General features: G+C 44.8%; 2 protein-coding genes across 2 annotated transcripts; both read right to left on the bottom strand.

Annotated features, from left to right (window-relative positions):
* Nucleotides 1-592: 592 nt before the first annotated feature.
* Nucleotides 593-3,174, bottom strand: PtA15_5A254 (uncharacterized protein; the record flags this gene model as incomplete). The annotated part of the gene is made up of 2 exons (XM_053168995.1): nucleotides 593-675; nucleotides 2,691-3,174. 2 exons carry the CDS (start codon nucleotides 3,172-3,174, stop codon nucleotides 593-595), a joined length of 567 nt encoding a protein of 188 aa, XP_053020236.1.
* Nucleotides 3,175-8,221: 5,047 nt separating this feature from the next.
* Nucleotides 8,222-11,204, bottom strand: PtA15_5A253 (uncharacterized protein; the record flags this gene model as incomplete). Its single annotated transcript, XM_053168994.1, has 7 exons — nucleotides 8,222-8,326; nucleotides 8,397-8,597; nucleotides 8,671-9,732; nucleotides 9,846-10,344; nucleotides 10,441-10,841; nucleotides 10,925-11,110; nucleotides 11,196-11,204. 7 exons carry the CDS (start codon nucleotides 11,202-11,204, stop codon nucleotides 8,222-8,224), a joined length of 2,463 nt encoding a protein of 820 aa, XP_053020235.1.
* Between the last annotated feature and the right edge of the window lie 6,608 nt (nucleotides 11,205-17,812).

The raw sequence follows: 17,812 nt of genomic DNA, 5'->3' as shown, positions 1-17,812 counted from the left end.
GTAGTTTTGCAGGTATAGTCTTATCACATGTTCAAAGTTTTTCAATCCTCCCCCAAGTTCACCATATTCTGGTGGTGCATTAATTCAGGGGTTGCAGAGTATATTCCAACCCCTTTTCTTATTGTGGGCTAACTTGGCTGTGTGGCGTATAGTCAACAGTCAAGTTATCCCTATCAATGAAACTGTGTGGGGAGGGATGCATCAAATTGCTGAATGTTTTATTATCCATTTGAATGATATTTTCAGCTAGACAATATGCTAATCAGGGGTATGGACTACTACAAAGCTGGCATCAACACAACGGAGTGCCAAACAAATTGATGGCTTCAAGATTTGCACAGAGACTGCTCCCAGCACGTCATTGACTTTGACGTACTGGCTGTGTTCATCATGCAGGAGACTAATAATCACCTGCACATCTGCAAGCTTGTTCACATGCTAATCCATACATTTCTTCAAGCTGGAGCACCCCAGACTACTCGGCAAAACCAGCTTGTAGAAGCTGCACTTGGTGTCCAGAAAACAATCAACAATTACAATTGTGAAATAAAAATCAATCCAGATTTGACCAAACCCTACTTTCTCAGGTATCCTAGACTTGAGGATGTCCAATGTTGTACAATGGATTTGAAGGGACAATCTGGGGTATTGAGTGATACTTGGATGGTGGTTCTACTGGATGAGAATGTGATAGGCGTTGGGATTGGGCTTCCCCCCTTTCCGGTGTGGTGCTCCATTCCAAACCATAAGTAGTATTTTATTGCCTTCTTTTACATATATTCATCATTAAATTGCCTATTACCCCATAACACTCTACAAATCCCTCATTATTATTGCATATTCAGATTCTACGCCTCATTTCACCTATAGTCACTCATACATAGTAGCCCTTTATCTTTAATGGTTCAATAGTTATAGAGGATATAAGACTTACAGAAAACCTACAGTCTTCATGAGTTACAATACTCATTTCATTAGTAACTTACTTGAATCATTACATTACATTCTTTTTGCAGATATATTCTCACATACTAAACCCTTTACATACATTGTTCCTTATGTACTATGCCTATTGTACACATTACATCATTGGATCTGTGCTTACCTCTTTCAGTAGTGCTCATCATTACAAGTTGTTACTATGTTCACATCACCTTCCCCATTTGTACAATCTTTTCTTCCCATAGCCAGAACCTTTCCCTATTTGTACAACCTTTATTCCCATAGCCAGAATTCCTCATTGTCTGTGCTCATCCTTCCTTCATATAAGAACTGTCCTTCCCCCCTCACTTGTACCTTATGCAGAAATTTAGATACAGAAATTATTGTAGAAATTACTCATCACCCATTACTCATTGATATCATTGCTGTTGCTCCTGAACCCATTGCTATTGAACCATTGCCATTGCTTTCCCCTCTTCCATCACTGCTCCAACCCTCTCACCCTCAGTAGTCAGTAGTCAGCTCATAGTACTAGCTCCTAAGATCAAGTAGAAATCAGCCACACATTTTCTTCTTTTTCTTAGTGTTACTCTCATCCCCTCAGTATTAGTCAGGAAGGCAGCCTCATCAGCACCCTTGCATAGCTTACATTAGTACTAGTGTTGCTATCCATTTCCCTTCCAAGCTCTATTCTCCCCTTTGAGAAGTTCCACACCGGCACCTGCAGGGGAATCAATCAAAATTGCCCACAATGTTTTTCCTCCATTTCTTCTGCCAGAGATGCCATTGTTAAGTTGAGAAACAAAATGAATTTTCAGTTCAAGCTATACCTTGCCATCAACACCATCTTCTTGCCTTTAACACAAGAAGTAGCTCATAAAGCTATAGAGTACACTCCCATGATGGAGTGTACTTTGGCACACTCCTATGACAGAGTGTGCTTTGGCACACTCCTATGACAGAGTGTGCTTTGGCACACTACTATGACAGAGTGTGCTTTGGCACACTCCTATGACAGAGTGTGCTTTGGCACACTCCTATGACAGAGTGTGCTTTGGCACACTCCTATGACAGAGTGTGCTTTGGCACACTCCTATGACAGAGTGTGCTTTGGCACACTCCTATGACAGAGTGTGCTTTGGCACACTCCTATGACAGAGTGTGCTTTGGCACACTCCTATGACAGAGTGTGCTTTGGCACACTCCTATGACAGAGTGTGCTTTGGCACACTCCTATGACAGAGTGTGCTTTGGCACACTCCTATGACAGAGTGTGCTTTGGCACACTCCTATTACGGAGTGTGCTTTGGCACCAGTTGGAAAAGGGAAAATATATACAGGTATCCAGGGGATAGTAAAAAGGCAATAAACAAAAAACAAAAAAGGAAAATTACTCCAGCTGTTTCATCTTTGCGCATTGCTCCAAAAGATAGGCGCAGTTTGAGTCCAATACCTTCCTGATTTCCTCCTGTTTGCGCTGTTAAACAGGCCTGGAAGTCGTGCAAATGGGGACTGTCTTGCCAAGGTCCCAGATCATCTCACCAACATCTTTCTTTAATCTCAATAAGCTCCTTTGCGCTTGGGCCTCCATATTGTCAACAAGCTGATCCGGCTTCTTGATGGGTGGCTCCAGCTCTTTCCAGGGTCTCTTGTGGGGTGGAGTCACCATGCTAGGCTGGAGGAAGGCAAATGGGAAGATGTTAGAATTGCACATATCATATTGATGGAGGAAAGCAGAGGGGACTTACTGTCTGTGCATGAGATATTGTTGGCCAACTTAGTGCCTGGGGTTTGTGCCCATTCAGATGGGATAGGTCTGCTGGGCGTCCTGGGTCCAGGTGTAGGCGCATTGGCCGGTGTGTGGCCTCTGGAAGGTGGGATTTGCTGGGCAGGCTTTGAAGATAGTGAGTTCAAGACTTGAGCTTGGGAGGTTGAGGCTTGAGTCCTTGAGTTCAAGAGTGGAGCTTGGGAGGTTGAGACTCGAGTCCTCGAGGTCAAAGAAACTTGAGCTTGGGTGGTCAAGACTTGAGTCCTTGAGGTAAAGGAAACTTGAGCTCGGGAGGTCAAGACTTGAGTCCTCAAGGTCAAGGAAACTTGAGCTTGGGAGGTCAAGACTTGATTGCTGGAGGTTGAGATGGGGACTGGAGCTCTTGAGGTTGAAGTTGTGACTGGAGCTCGAGTGGTTGAGGTCGAGAGGGCAGGAGCAGGATTCTTTGAGGGCGAGGCAGACATGTTTAGCGTTGCGGCGGCGGCGGGTGATGCTGGAGCGGGTTGTGTTGAAGTGTCAATCTAGCACTGCTTAACACATTGTTGCTTACACATCCAATCACCATTGGGGCAACACCACACATCATCATAAGCATACATCTACTGTATTCAACTGCAACATAGCAATGTGTACTTAGCTCAACGGTTAGAGCATCACTCATGAATGCTGAGTATGTGAGTTCGACTCTCACAGTACACGAGGTTGTGGGTTCAACACCCACTTCACTCGGACCTTTCTTTTCACTTGTTCAATAGGTTGTGGGGTGGAGAGCGCTTCAGAAGGCAATGAGGCCAGTCAAATATTCACCTTGGATAATCTCCTGCCTATATGCTATCAAACAAGGGTCCAAATTGTTAGCAAAGCAAGCAAAGCAATAAACAGAATATGTACTTGGACTTACAGGTACCTCATCCTCAAGCTCAGAAGCTGTGTCTTTCCCGCGGTTGCTTGAAGAGGAGTCTTGATGAGCCTTCCTCCCAGAGGTTCAAGATTCTCACAGAGGGTTCTTTTTGATTTTTTGGATGAAGACCAAGAGTGATCAGCATGCCCGGCCTTGCGCTTTCCCTTTGCTGAAGAGGCACCTAAGAAGACAGGCAGGGTTGGTTAGGCAATATTAAATATTGAAGGATAAGATGAGAAGGAAGACCTACCCTTGGCCCTCTGTTCCTTTTATCCGTTGGAGTCGCAGATGCCTTTGAGATGTTGAACTTCCAGTTTATGTCTGGGCCCATCTGGAAGATCAAGATTGTTTTTGGACAAATCGCGGCATGCGTTCCCTTGCAAGAGCCATCAAACCATTTGTCTTCCCAAAGGTCGAGAGGGATGATGTCAATGAGGTGGCACTTGACAGCTCTTGCCTGGCAGCCGTTGCATTTTGGGTTGGACTGGTTGACTCTACTAGGGGCAGCCAGTGACTTGTAACAGATCCATTCCGATTTGGTAGTGTGTCAAAGCACACTCCGTAATGGGAGTGTGCCAAAGCACACTCCGTAATGGGAGTGTGCCAAAGCACACTCCGTAATGGGAGTGTGCCAAAGTGTGCAAAAGCACACTCCGTCACAGGAGTGTGCAAAAGCACACTCCGTCATAGGAGTGTGCAAAAGCACACTCCGTCATAGGAGTGTGCAAAAGCACACTCCGTCATAGGAGTGTGCAAAAGCACACTCCGTCATAGGAGTGTGCAAAAGCACACTCCGTCATAGGAGTGTGCAAAAGCACACTCCGTCATAGGAGTGTGCAAAAGCACACTCCGTCATAGGAGTGTGCAAAAGCACACTCCGTCATAGGAGTGTGCAAAAGCACACTCCGTCATAGGAGTGTGCAAAAGCACACTCCGTCATAGGAGTGTGCAAAAGCACACTCCGTCATAGGAGTGTGCAAAAGCACACTCCGTCATAGGAGTGTGCAAAAGCACACTCCGTCATAGGAGTGTGCAAAAGCACACTCCGTCATGGGAGTGGGCAAAAGCACACTCCGTCATAGGAGTGGGCAAAAGCACACTCCGTCATAGGAGTGGGCAAAAGCACACTCCGTCATAGGAGTGGTCAAAAGCACACTCCGTCATAGGAGTATGCAAAAGCACACTCCGTCATAGGAGTGTGCAAAAGGACACTCCGTCATAGGAGTGATACCCTAATGCTTCAATCCCAAATATGCACCTTTTCAGATTGAAACAGTCTCTTAGATCCAAACCCCGTCCATAGTTTTCTTGGATCCTTCTGGCATATGAAAAGACACTTCAAAGCATTCTCTTGCGTTATCCATCTGCTCCCATTTTTTCGTCCAGAAAATTGCCTAAACACAACGGTTTAGAGTAGTACCAACCACATTTTAACAGGCTCATTGCAATTTGCCCCAGATTTCTGCGTTTTTTCCCTTCTTATCCCTACATCCCTTTGCTTTTCCTTTGCTAAAGATTGAACATTAATTTTTATGAATTATTCATGGATAGTCGGTGTTTCTTGTTTTACATAGCATGACAGTATCAACTTCACTCAATCACGTAGTCTTTGAGCCCTGGTCAGTACATAGTTATTATTGTTCAATAAATTTAGTCTTCAAGACAGATCTCAAGGGTAGTATTCTAGTCAATATTGGTTTTTGTTCATTTCTTATCATCCTCAAATCAATCCTCTGCACTCCGGCTATTTAAGTATGCCTGTTGTCATAAGAAATCAGCTCCTCTTTTTGTTGACCCGGAGTGCCATTCATCCGAGTGATCTGAGCCTGTTTTATTTGGACAATTGTTCATCTAGGTATGGGTTGGCTGAAGAGGGGCTTCTCAAGGTCATAACAACTCAAAAAATAACTGCGTCGGGAGGTATTAACTGGAACTGAGACTTTCAGTAGTGACAGACGTCTCTAAGACCAACCTGCCTGTGATCTTGAGCAGCAAGGCGCTGGGGATGGGTCAGACTCAAAGCTGGAAGCAAGTGCAGTGTGCGGCCGATTGTGGTTGGGGCCCCAGTTTGTTTGTCCAGTTCAACAAGCCCTTTCATTCTCATAAGAGATAAACGGATTCCGATTTGTAGCTAAGACAGTTTAGGTTACGAGGTCTCAGTTGTCAAAACATGTGAGTAGAAGTTGGCCAATACCATGTGAGGAAAGAACAAATGTGAGCAGGATTTGGGATGTGCATTTTCTCAGCAATCCAAAACAAGTGTATATTAGTCTGTCCATGCAAAAACAACAAGAGAACTGTAATCGGGCACTTCAGGGCAAGACACAGCAACAAAATAAAACAGATCCGCAGAAAACTGGGGGGGTATAGAATCATCAGCGTAAAAGCAATGCAGTCAGGAGACGTGCTAAACATTTTTCAGATATTGGTGGGAAATCAAGGGGGGCAATGCGGGCTGCTTATGTTATTTATGTGGATGGTTTGATTGGGAAGTACCCTTTGTTGATGAGTCTGATTAGCCAGAAAACCCTCTGCAATGAGGAGAGAATTGGGGACATGGTGTAAATCAGAGCCTTAAATGGCGGACAATCCACCACCCAAAAAAAGAAGGCAATGAGTGCACATTGCCATGCTGATATATATATATAACAACAGTTGTAAACAGAGAAAATCCTTCTGAAACTTTTGTTGTATATTTTTCTTATATATTCTCAACTTTGAACCTAAAAAGATCATATATGCTTTTTTTCTACCTTCTACCTTGAAGAATCCCAAAGGTGTGCAGTTTCTAATAAGATATGTAATTATTTATGGACTTAAATTAAAAACTCAGTTGAATTAGGATTCTGGCTCCATTGGGTTTTGGCCTGCAGGGAAAAGTACCCCAAGACACCCCGGCAAGCTGGTAAAATTCCAGCTTGCCAAGAGAAATATATATCTCTATGTGAGATGCATTTGTACCAGCTCTCTGGGAGGAATACATACCTCCTGGCGAGGTGAATTTGTAAACCAGCTCGCCAAGGGTATTCTTCCCGGCGAGCTGGCCAAAGCCCAGCTCACCAAGAGTGATGTATTTTTCTTGGCGAGATGGTACAAATCCATCTTGCCAAGCGTATTGTATTCCTCTCAGCAAGCCGGTCAAATTCCATCTCTCCAAGAGGTATGTATTCCTCTTGGCAAGCTGGTCAAAGTCCATCTTGCCAAGAGGTATGTATTCCTCTCGGAGAGCTGAAGTTTGGGGAATTGGTGTCCCCAGTCCCGTACACCAAGTATGTAGGCGTGCGGGACTGAGGACCGGGTTTTTTGGCATATGTGTCCCTGCCCGCCAAACATGATGCCGTACACACTTGTCTATGCCCTTTATGGCGTGCGCGTAGTAAAAAATTGAATGTGAGTGCAACATCCAATGAACAGACGTTGTACTTCCAACCAATGGGTGTACAACCTCCATTTGATGGGGGTACAACCTCCATTTGATGGGGGTACAACCTCCATCTGATGGGGGTACAACCTCCATCTGATGGGGGTACAACCTCCATTTGATGGAGGTCCAAATGGAGGTCATACCTCTTTTTGAATCAAAATGGAGTTTGCACTTCATCAGCGAGGCCAAATCAAGGCCGAGTGAATTTGGACAATCGTCCAAAGTTGCTTTTAGCATAGAGGTGCACCTAGGCTAGAACTCGCGGGGTACCCGGCCGTTTTAGGGTTGCCCCGTGACCCGAACCCAGCGGGAATGGACATGATATACCTGTGAAGCCCTGGTACATGTTCCAGGGTTACAGCGCGCCCAGAAGTGTACCCAAGGCATCCGGCACCATAACCTCCTGGACCCTCCTGGACCGGACAGGGTAATACCTGCTGGGATCAGGTAGGGGTTGCAGCGCTGCAACCTCCAGCCAAAGGATCTTACTTGGATGATTTTCCAAAGTCACCTGGCCCTGTTTCAGCCATTTTTTGCACAAAAGCATTTATCTAATTTCAAAGAGGAAATGAATTTATGATAGAAAAACAACAACTAAGCAGTAAAACTGATTTGAGAAAACACATTATTAACAATTTTATTTTCAATACAAGGACAATTAAAGAGTATTATATGTATATATATATATATGAAGTGTGTTATCAAATCTTTTATGGTACCTCCATTTGGATAAAATACAACAACTAAATGGGGATTTCAGAATGATAAACCCTGAAGATAGGTTCCTACATATGGGGCTAATGCACTTTCCAAGGATTTTAAACCAATGGCAGGGTACTTGAGGGCATGAGTTTTGAACCATACCAAAAAATATTTTCATCATAATAATCAGTTAAAATTTCCTCTGGATTTTTTTGTTACATGTTTCCAACTTCTGAGACAACTGAATTAAGCTCTTGTGAGAGGGTTAAAATTCCGTAAAGAACTTCTGGAACAACAAGGTTAATAATCTGTAATAACTAGGTTAGCCATGTGAAATGCCTTGGTATTAACAATGTATTGAACATGGCAATGTGTGCCCATTGCCTTCCTTTTGGGGGTGGTGGATCATTAGCAAACTTGGTTTCGGGTTTGAGAAACACAAGTGAGATAATGGGATATTGGCAACCGCGGAACAAGTCGACGGCTAGGTTAAGCTTTTCCGGTAATCAATGAAAGCGGAAAGATTGCTCTGAACTTCTTCGGCTTGTTGCCGGAGGGCCGGGTCCTTCCGTTTATCGATTTTCTTGACCTTAAACGTACAACGTACCAGCTCATCAACAAGGGAATGAAGGTTTTTTTTTTCAAGAAAAGACGCTTACAATTGCTTGTACCATTGGAAGCGCGGCCTTGATAGTGTCGAGAAAGCCTCGCTGGCGGAACACTGGCTCGTCGTACTCTCTTGTCTCATCCGCGTATACATCAAACATCCCGTCAAGAGCTCCAATGAGCAAGCTGTTAGGGACGTCGCTACCCGGGAGGCTCGCTTTAGAAATTATGTCTATGAGGACATCACCAACAACCTGTTCAAGCAGAGTAAGCGTGAGGAATTATGTTCGATGAAAATGACAATCAAGAGACTCGGATGGTACTTACTGCGTTCTCTTCAACAGATACCTTAGGCCGACTGGCCAAACAGATCAGTGTTGTCAAAGCACGAGCCTTGATGGTTTCGCTTTCAGACGTCCCGAGGAGCTCGACAAGACACTTCGTTTGATCGGGTGTAACCGGCAGTGTCGAGGGAGAATTTGCAGCGCTCAGAGTCAGGAGGACGCGTGATAGACTCCAGAAGCAAGTTAAAGCCGATGTTAAGAGTTGTTCTCGATGGCATTGCTGTGATGGTATCGAGCCGTTGGGTGCCTTTTGCTTCCCTTTTCGCGAGAGGTGTGCGTGATGTGCGAGCTCAGCGGTAGTCGACCAACATGATTTCCAAACCTCGAAGAGAGATTCCTGGTTGGTCGAAGCAAATGTCTTTTCAGTATGAGTCGCCGTGCCCTCCAGTCGATCGATTGTGATCATCATGTTATTCAATGCATCGGTTGCGCGCAGGTGGATACCACTTAAAAGTTCACATATCAGGTCCGGGACCGTACCAGTCGGGTTGGACGGCATTCTCTCTGTGCTAATTGCAGTGGGAATGATGTTTTTCCCCATCGGTTCGGACTCTCGAGATTGGTAGAAGTAGGGGGTCGGCTTGGCCAGGTTGTTCAGATGGCTTAGCAGATGCGAAAAGGGGGTGGATTGGGGTGACTGAACGAAAGGTTCAGACTCTTCAATGTCCATCGCGTTGTTTTGATCCTCGGTCGAATGGCGATCGGATTTGACTCGGTTGGCTTTCGAACCTGATATGTGTTCCGAGACGGTCGGGATTTCCTCCATATCGACGTCTTCGGTCTGGGATTGCGAGCCCTGCTCTTCCTCCGGGTGCTCACTACCATCATTAGAATTGTCCATCTCGTCCTCATCGGCATCTGATCCATTACTGCTGCCTATATCATCGTCAAACCCATCGGCCGAAGCACACCATTCGCCAACAAGTTCGAGAGCGAGCTGGACTAAGGTTAATCGACGCTCTATTGACTCAAGCTTGAGCTCAGCCGGAGAAGGGCCTTGGATGGAGGCTTTGGTGAAGTTGAGATCGGAAAGAGGGGCAGTCGGCTGTGTCGTTGAACAGTGAGATGTCAATCGCAAAATACTAGCATCAGTTCGTGCCCTTGTAGTAAGAGCAACGAGGGCGCAATGAAGTGAGAAGATAATGATTATTTACGCACGATGGAGTTATGGGCTTCAGCCGTTTCTTCAGCAAGCTGGCGTAAGTCGACTCTCAACTTTGCGATAAGAATGTGCGGCATTTTTTCATCGTATTCTGACTTGAAAGGGAGCTCCTCGGCGCGCTTTCTTGTATGCAAGATAATGTTGCGCAAGATACCTATTGATACGACTTTGAGAAGCTCGAGATTTTCATTATCTTCTGCTGAGAATTGTTTGCTTGGCTGGTCGGGTGTGTTGGACAGGGTTATCAGTGGTTCAACCGATAGCTCATCGGAGAAGGCCAGTCGCTTTGATAATTTTGGATGATCTTCGGTGAGCGCATACAGACATTGACCAGATGCCAATGCACAACTGGAGGGTACCACGTGATTAGAGCGTGTCGGCTTGGCCGCCTGGCGCGTGTCTAGGTGATCGGTGAATAACCGTAGGATGTTAGTTAGTAAGGGAATGATATCTTGAAGAGCGATCACTGAGTCCAACCACTTGGAAGATGTTTCCCTGTTGCCCTCCAAGAAAAAAAAACATCTCGTCAGGATTGTACAACCAAGAAAAACTGAAAAGTGCCATCACACAGAAACCCAGCGGGGAACTGACGCTAGAGACCATAAAGTAATAACCACGTTTTCTGAGATCAAAATCAGTCGAGACCAGATTAGTGACTGGGCTGGGGTACTTGGGGCGTCGCTTGGGTTGGTATCTTGAAAATTGGCAATTGAAGCCAGCAGTTTGGAGACGAGGATGTTCAAGGGTTGGAGAATGCCTTTGTTGGCCATCTCTCCGCATACATCTCTTCCACCTTCGATCACCAGGTTGCGTAGTACTCCAGTCACCTCAACAAGGACGTCTTCCTGGTCTGCGTCTTCTGTCAGCCGGTTGATGAGCAGCCGGATTAGGTTTTTGGAAAGGAATAGTTGGCGCGTGGATGCGGAAGAAAGGACGAGGTTGGAAATCGCTGCTAGGGACCATATCCGATCGTGTGAAGAAGGAGATGAGATCTGAAAATGGACAGAGGCGCTCAATATTGTCAGTGACAATTCTGTCCCTTTTTATCACTTGAAACAATAAAAAAAAAAAAAACCTTGTCCAAGACCGCGATTGTAGCTTGCCGCTCGCTCTGTTGGTTTTGGTTTTTAGATTTCTTGGCTTTTGATTTGGATACCACTTCCGGGCTTGCTGGTGAAAATGGTTTAGGTTGATCCTCATGAGTGATAGGTGCGCCATTGGCATGGTGTCTAGCGGACCGAATACGCCTCTTGTATTGAGCCTACCCGGAAATTAGTGCAGAAAATTTTGTCAGAATCAGTCGCTGTAGGGGTAAGAGCAGCAACAGAGGGAGTGACTGTACCTACTTTGCCCATGTTATCGGAGAAGTCTGTAGAGAGTTCGGGCCTTTGAGGGTATGACGGTGGGGCAGGAATGTTGAACTTGACCAAATCGAGATGTGTCCGACAGGATGTGGTCGCACCAGTTAGGGCTTACCGGAGCCTCGCAAGAATATTCAAAATTGGCCCAGGCCTAGGCCCCCTATATCAACCCAAGCCCTCCCTCTAGGCTCTACATGGCACGGCTGCGGGGCTCCCCCGAAGTCCGAGTGCCTAAATTATTTATGTTGTTGTAGGCGGTAAAGGAGATGAGAGTCGAAGAGTAGGGTGGCAGAAGCAGAAAATTAGCCTCAATGGCACCACCTTACTTGCCCTCTACAATTCGCATGGCACGGTAGACACTGATTGAATTGTTTATTTACCATCTGAATTTTAAGAATGTTGACAAAAAAAATCTGGTGGAAAAGTAAAGTAAAACCCTGGGCGTGACCATGAGAAATCTGTTTCCCGAATGCTCGGGAGAAATATCATCAAGTATGATTCAGTGACAATGGGTGGCGTAGCGCTTGTGTGATATAAAAATCCTGTCCAAAATCCATAATGTTCTAGGCCTGGGGATACTACGTAGGTCCTCCTTCCAGTTGAAACAACACCACAGGTATTTTGACCCCCCGCGCAAAGGTCTTACTTACCGAAGTGATGATTCTGTAACCAATTTGACTTTAATAACTGAGGAATAGTAAAAAAATCAACGCTTCTGTGCACTATTGGAAGAAAAAACATGTACTAAAATGAACCTACGGTATCAGACACAAAAGCAAAAAGACATAATGGGAGAGTTTGTCCTTGCTCTCCCTTGGACACAGAACACAGGCTTCCTAACCAGTACCTTGAGTCGAATTTTGGGGATCACATCTATTCTTGCCCTTGACTTGATGCACTACTCTAGATACTTTCAACCCGACTCCCAGAGGCGGGATTGTCACCATTGGATAGGGGGGCGCGAATAATAGGTAGATCGTAATGAGGACACCCGTGGTAGCATTGTTTAGCTCAGCAGAACCACTGAGTATGATTGACTTCTGATGGGGCGCAGGCAACAGTCTTGTGAGGACTGAGTAGTTACAACGCGCACCGCGGTGCAGCAATAATCGACAAAGGGAGCAGCTTTTGCATGTAAAGCAAGCAGCACCTGGGCTCAGCTTCAAATGCTTCCAATATAAATAAGCCGGTGAATCTGCCATTTATTTTCTCTCATCACAAGCCTCCGTCATAGGAGTGTGCAAAAGCACACTCCGTCATAGGAGTGTGCAAAAGCACACTCCGTCATAGGAGTGTGCAAAAGCACACTCCGTCATAGGAGTGTGCCAAAGCACACTCCATCATAGGAGTGTGCAAAATCACACTCTGTCATAGGAGTGTGCCAAAGCACACTCCATCATAGGAGTGTGCCAAAGCACACTCTGTCATAGGAGTGCGCAAAAGCAAACTCTGTCATAGGAGTGTGCAAAAGCACACTCTGTCATAGGAGTGTGCAAAAGCACACTCTGTCATAGGAGTGTGCAAAAGCACACTCTGTCATAGGAGTGTGCCAAAGCACACTCTGTCATAGGAGTGTGCCAAAGCACACTCTGTCATAGGAGTGTGCCAAAGCACACTCTGTCATAGGAGTGTGCCAAAGCACACTCTGTCATAGGAGTGTGCCAAAGCACACTCTGTCATAGGAGTGTGCCAAAGCACACTCTGTCATAGGAGTGTGCCAAAGCACACTCTGTCATAGGAGTGTGCCAAAGCACACTCTGTCATAGGAGTGTGCCAAAGCACACTCTGTCATAGGAGTGTGCCAAAGCACACTCTGTCATAGGAGTGTGCCAAAGCACACTCTGTCATAGGAGTGTGCCAAAGCACACTCTGTCATAGGAGTGTGCCAAAGCACACTCTGTCATAGGAGTGTGCCAAAGCACACTCTGTCATAGGAGTGTGCCAAAGCACACTCTTATGATGGAGTGCGCTTTGGCACACTCACCAGCAGCTTGGCAAACCCTGAAGTGTCACAGCTGAGCATCTGCCTCAGAGCTCAGTCTTGTGCACATCAGAATAAGTCTTGTTTATCTCAATCTAGTTCACTTTCCACTGTAATTAAGTTGAAACACTTATGAATTGAGTATGCTGCATGTCAACTGGCAGTGTTTTTTTGAGATTTTTCATAGTGAACGCTGTCCCCCTTTTTTCAATATTTTTTCAAATCCACAACCAATCAGAATTGTAAGTTCATTCTGTACAGTGCAAGATGAAAGTGACTTCAAGGGACACTCAAGGCAACAGTGGTCTGCTACACTAAACTACAGTAAAACACCCTCTTGCACTAGCGTAGCAACCCTTAGTGCAGTCTTAGGGTGTAAACAGGTTGAGTTAGGGTTGAAAAACAGCTCCCAAACCCTAACCCAATGTTTAGTGCGGGTCAGGTCAGGTCGGGGCAGATTTTAAAATATGCTGCCCAAACCCAACCCAATGTCATACTTTTTTGGGTCAGGTTGGTTCAGGTCTTGGGTTGACCCAACCTATTAGGCGCCAAAAACCCCCAACTTGACTGTTGGAGGCGTCATATTTGGGTTACAGACTGACCCAATTAGTAAATAGGCTGCCCAAACCCCACCCAACAATTTTACAAGTTGGGTTGGGTCGGGTTTGGGTCATGCCATTTTCTTTACAAACGTGCCCAAACCCGACCCAAAACCTGACGGGTATTGGGTTGTTTTTGGGTCGGCCCAACCTATTTACACCCTGAGTGCAGTCCGCTGCGGCCATAGAGTTAGTGTTCTTTAAGTGGTACCACACTAACACCAAGCTACAATATGCCACTTGTAAGGACTTGGAATGAGTCCTTCACTAAGACGTCTCTAGGGGAGCGCAACGGCGGGCACAAGGCCAAAAAGAGTTCTAGCTCCAACGGGTCGGGGAATAGATTTCTAGCATCAACAGAGAAGTCGTCTGATGATTTTCGCTGTTAGTATCCATCTACAATTGAGAAATGAAAAGGAACTCTTACCTAGCATTGACAGAGAAGTCGTCCGATGATTCTCTGCCTAGCTAGGTAAGGGAAAGGAAGAGCTATGTGTAGGGCGGAGGATGGGACCGTGACAGGGGTCGTGATACTTTTGAAGTCCGTGCAAGGCGCGGGATTTACAGTCTCCCCTCCTATAAAAGGAGAGAAGAGGGAGGAAGAGGTGAAAGGATGGTGGTAGCTAACAGATGAAACAAAAGAGGAAGGGCTAGGCAAAAGTGAGGCCAGACTCAGGGCCGTGTAATTCAACGGTTTTGGGGGAACGACAAACAAGCTAGGGATAATCACCCTATTGTGGTCACAAGGGCCCGGGCATGCACCTGCAGCGTTTCCGCAGTACTTCTTACAGAAGTGGCATCTGCCTACCGAATCAAGGTAGGCGTGGATGCGCCACACAAAGTCGGGATTGTTGCGGTCGGAGGTTTGGGAGGGCGGGGAAGGATTGGTGGGGTGGAATCGGCGTCATGGGAGGGACTCGTAGAAAACGCAGCAGCATTGTTTGAAAGTTGAATATTTGAAGTCGGTGGCTTCAAGGAGTTGCCACTCCTTGAACTTGGCTTTAAGATCGCGGGGCATACCATAGACGACAAGCTTAGCTAACAACACTACCAAGATGGATGAATTTGCGATGTCGTATATTGATCAATATAGCGTATATTGATCAATTTATATTGATCATTTTTTTTTTTTTCTTCTTGATACCTTTGTCTTTTTTCCATGTCTCCTTAATACTATTCTATAATCTCTATCCTTCCCCTTGTGTTAGCTTCAAGCCACAGGATTTTTTTTTTTTTTTTTTTTTGCATGATAACATTCATAAATTTCTACATACACCATTCAATTCTTCCTGGAAAAAAGACATTGCAAGATTTAGGATTAATCCAGGGTGGCTGAGGGGTCTCAATTTTTTTTCCTTTTTTTTTACTTCAACAATTGATCTGTTATCAGAAGACTTCAAATCAACTTTTTTTTCAAAAAACGAAAAACATTGACCCCTGACCTCTCTCATGATACCATCCTGCACACGCTTTTAATTTGGTTGGTTGAACTTGCTCAAGATATTGCATATCATACTTGAAGTGCTACATGCACAGGAGGCCTTTTTGAAATTAGTTTACCATGGTTTAGCATATTTTTGTCAGGTTCTTTTTTTTATCTACTTTTGTTATCAACCACAGATTAATGAGGAATATTTCCACATAAAATTTCATTGGACAATTTTTCTGCATATAAAACCCAGAAATAATGTATTTGGGGTCACATCCATTATGCAGCAGCTACAATCTGATCAGTTGCCAAATCTCACTACTTTGTTAGTTTCTTGGTATTTCTGCAACTATATCTCAACACAGCCTGGGAATTTTTCCATGAAATTGGGACCAAAATGTTTAAAAGCCCCCATAGATTCATTGTGTGCCGTGAATGACCACAAAATTCCCAAATGTAGCTGCTCCAATCTGATCAGAGGCCAAATATCACTAATTTGGTAGTTTCTTGGTGTTTCTGCCACTGCCACTATATCTCAACACAGCCTGGGAGTTCTTCCATGATATTGGTTTCAAAATGATCAATAGTCCCCAAGGACTCATTGTGTACCTTAAATGACCACAAAACTCCCTAATGTAGCCCCTACTACCTGATCAGTTGCCAAATATCACTAATTTGGTAGTTTCTTGGTGTTTCTGCCACTATATCTCAAAGCAGCCTGGGAGTTCTTGCATGATATTGGTATCAAAATGATAAATATCCCCCAAGGATTCATTGTGTACCTTAAATGACCACAAAACCCCCAAATGTGAAAAACTCCAAAGAACTAAGATTGTTTCTTTGTCAGACTTTCTGTTATTGTCAATACAAAAGACTAATGGATGAAAATAAAATAAGTCTTGAAGTGAGAAAGAATTACCTAAGAGCAGGAACTGGGCCGCTCTCTACTGATAAGAGAGAAAGAAAAGAAATGAAATAGGAAATGAAGATATATGTCAAGTTGAATGATTGACTCGGTCTTATCTAGACAAACAATATCTGATTGTTAGTTCCCGACCTTTCTTTTTCTTTTCTAAAGTTGCAGTGTCGACTTACTTGAGGCGGTCGTTTGACCTGAGGGTTTCCTCACTCGGCTTTGGCGAAACGGCTCAGGAGCGATGCAACGTTGTCTGCTTATGAAACAGCGTTGCGTCAGCCACTGCCTTTCTTTTACCGCATTGCCTGACTAGGGACACGATTCTCTTACCGATACTTTCTCCTGCTCTTTGAGCGGTATCGCATTGGTCGGTCTGGTTGCTCTTGGCAATTCTGCCTAAAAGAAGCAATAGCACGTTAGTGTCTATCTAATCAGCTTATCTTGAGTTTCTTCAGTTGCTTACCTTTGGTGCTAACTGAGATTCTCTCAATGAGTGATTGTGGGCCAGGATTTTCCTTGAGCCTAATCTTGTCGCTCACCTTCGCTGGAACTGTAACGTCAAAAAGATGAGTTAAGTTTTGCAACTCCCGCTACGCTGCTTTGGACTGCAGAAGTGGTTCGCGTTTGCTTACCAAATTCCGCAGCTGGTTCGGTTCCTGGCGCCTTTCTCATTTTATGAGGTCGGAGCCGCTCCCCTAAGCTGGAATTCTCACAAAATGTAGCAGCTACAATCTGATCAGTTGCAAAATCTCACTAATTTGGTAGTTTCTTGGTGTTACTGCCACTATATCTCAAAGCAGCCTGGAATTCTTCCATGATATTGGTATCCAAATGTTCAGTAGCCCCCAAGGATTCATTGTGTAACTTAAATGACCACAAAACCCCAAAATGTAGCAGCTACAATCTGATCAGTTGCCAAATCTCACTAATTTGGTAGTTTCTTGGTGTTTCTGCCACTATACCTCAAAGCAGCCTGGGAGTTCTTCCATGATTGTGGTTTCAAAATGATCAATAGTCCCCAAGGATTCATTGTGTACCTTAAATGACCACAAAACCCCCTAATGTAGCCCCTACAACCTGATCAGTTGCCAAATATCACTAATTTGGTAGTTTCTTGGTGTTTCTGCCACTATATCTCAGCGCAGCGTGGGAGTTCTTACATGATATTGGTACCAAAATGATCAAATGCCCCTGAAGATTCATTGTGTACCTTGAATGACCACAATAACCCCAAATGTAGCAGCCACACTGTGATCAGTTGCCAAATATCACTAATTTGGTAGTTTCTTGGTGTTGCTGCCACTATATCTCAGCGCAGCATGGGATTTCTTCCATGATATTGGTACCAAGATGATCAACTGCCCCTGAAGATTCATTGTGTACCTTGAATGACCACAATACCCCCAAATGTAGCAGCCACACTGTGATCGGTTGCCAAATATCACTAACTTGGTAGTTTCTTGGTGTTTCTGCCACCATATCTCAGCGCAGCGTGGGATTTCTTCCATGATATTGGTACCAAAATGATCAAATGCCCTCAAAGATTCATTGTGTACCTTGAATGACCACAAAAGGCCCAAATTTAGCAGCCACACTGTGATCAGTTGCAAAATATCACTAATTTGGTAGTTTCTTGGTGTTTCCGCCACTATATCTCAGCGCAGCATGAGAGTTCTT

This window comes from Puccinia triticina, chromosome 5A (assembly GCF_026914185.1).
Source record: "Puccinia triticina chromosome 5A, complete sequence".
Lineage (NCBI taxonomy): Eukaryota > Fungi > Basidiomycota > Pucciniomycetes > Pucciniales > Pucciniaceae > Puccinia > Puccinia triticina.
The sequence above is the reverse complement of the archived record's forward strand: the minus strand, read 5'-3'. Positions and strand labels throughout refer to the sequence as shown.